This window comes from Elephantulus edwardii, unplaced genomic scaffold (genome assembly GCF_000299155.1).
Source record: "Elephantulus edwardii isolate Elephantulus edwardi_28Jun2011 unplaced genomic scaffold, EleEdw1.0 scaffold00078, whole genome shotgun sequence".
Classification (NCBI taxonomy): domain Eukaryota; kingdom Metazoa; phylum Chordata; class Mammalia; order Macroscelidea; family Macroscelididae; genus Elephantulus; species Elephantulus edwardii.
The window spans coordinates 13,527,755-13,529,586 of NW_006399828.1; the positions used below are offsets into that span (position 1 = coordinate 13,527,755).

The 1,832-nt window shown below is 37.0% G+C and overlaps 1 protein-coding gene across 1 annotated transcript in view; it reads left to right on the plus strand.

Moving 5' to 3' along the window:
* RGS13 (regulator of G-protein signaling 13) overlaps positions 1 to 1,489 on the plus strand; it is a 44,932-nt gene extending 43,443 nt beyond the window's left edge. The window contains exon 4 of the mRNA XM_006889531.1: positions 1,280 to 1,489. Coding sequence (XP_006889593.1) covers positions 1,280 to 1,489 — 210 coding nt within the window. The remainder of the gene's footprint in view (positions 1 to 1,279) is intronic.
* The last annotated feature ends 343 nt before the right edge of the window (positions 1,490 to 1,832 follow it).

Below are 1,832 nucleotides of genomic sequence, written 5' to 3' on the forward strand. Positions count from 1 at the left end.
ACATGTCCAAAGTATGTTAGATGGAGCCTCAGAATCTTTGCCTCCAAGGAGCCACCCAGTTTAACCCTTTCCAGGACAAATCTGTTAACCCTTAGTAAGAGTTAATATTAAAATGTGTTTGCCTGCCTCTTCTCATTACATTAATTTAATTCTCAGAAGTGGTTTAAAAAGTAGTAGTAGAAGTAGTTGTCGTCATCACCACCTTTGGGAGAAGAATTAGCCTTGTCAAAAGAAAACTAGATACTATATATGGGAATGTTGGCATCACTAGTGCTTTTAAGCAAACAACATTTCACTATACCAGCACTTATTCTTCATCCTAATTAAAAAGTAGCAAAACCAAGAGATATTCACATTGACATGAATGCTAATCCTCTGCAGTAGTCTGAAGAAGATAGTCATGAGACACCAGATACTCTTCCTGGTAAAGAGGGGAGAATGCAAATACTTGGTAAAGGGGTAGATACAGGACATGTGAGATTCCTAAGGGTCAGAACAGTCCTCTATTATGGACGTGATCTCCAAAATGCTTATCTGGAAAACACTTGGTTTATTTAAATAACCACTTCTCCATTTTTCTAGTTGTTCTCCTTCTTTTCCCATTTCAGGGAATATTCAATTAAACCAACAGTCATGATTACTAAGGAAACCTGCTTTTAAATAGCACTCGCTTCCCCTTTCCTTAAGGGAGACCTCCAGTCTATAAACTTCCTTGTTTGTAGACTCCTACTAATAAACCACTTGCATCCTGCTAAGTAACCAATAGTTTTGAAGACCTCACTAGTCTTGAGTCTAGCGTTTTGCTTTATTTTCCCTTCCCTGGAATGTGGAGGTGGATGTTTACTTTAAAAAAGAAAAAAGGGGGGAAAAACCACAGGGAGTTTATTTCTTGTAAATCCTCTTTGATACCTACAAAACTAAAACCAAAATTACCCTTTTTCAATGAATAGAAATAAAAAAGCCAAACCAAGGCTGGAATTGATTGTGACTCCGAGCGACCCTAAAATCCAAAGTAGGGTGCCCATAAGTTTTCCAATATTATCATACTCACAGAAGCAGACTGCCACATCTTTCTCCTATGGAGCAACTGGTGGCATCAAAACTACCAACCTTTTGGTTAGCAGTGAATGTTTTAAAGCATGTGTCACAAGGATTCCTGACTGAAAAGGAAAGGAGGAATAAACAAAAGCTTTCATACTATGTGTGTGTGTGTGTGTGTGTGTGTGTGTGTATTTTCAATTATGCCTGCTTATGTTCCACATGTAATTTCACTTTTCAGATTAACATTGACAGCTCAACAAGAGAAGCCATCATCAAGAATCTTCAAGAGCCCACTCCAACTTGTTTTGCAGAGGCTCAAAGAATAGTGTACATGCATATGGAAAGGGATTCATATCCCAGGTTTCTAAAATCAGAAATGTACCAAAAACTTTTGAAGACTTTGCAGTCTGACAACAATTCCTATCCTCCACTGGAAAGGTTAAATTAAAGATGGTATTTCAGAAGTCCTGGCTTTGGTCTTTCACTTTCACTTTCAGAAATCGAGTAGGAATGAAATAGAAGAAAACAAATTATAAGTTGATTTTGATTATCAAAGAGAGACAGAATTATTTTCTGAACACAACACCAAAGGGATGGACTAGAACTGTTATAACATGGGTAATAGAATTTAGTGAATATTTATGTAGATGAGTTAACGTGTAAGAAAAAGAAAGCCTTTTGTTGTTGATTCCCACCAAGTTGAGCACAACTCATAGTGACCCTATGAACAAAAGGCCTGAAGACTTTCTATAACTATTGTAATTTATCAAAGTTCATAGAGTTTCCAGAAG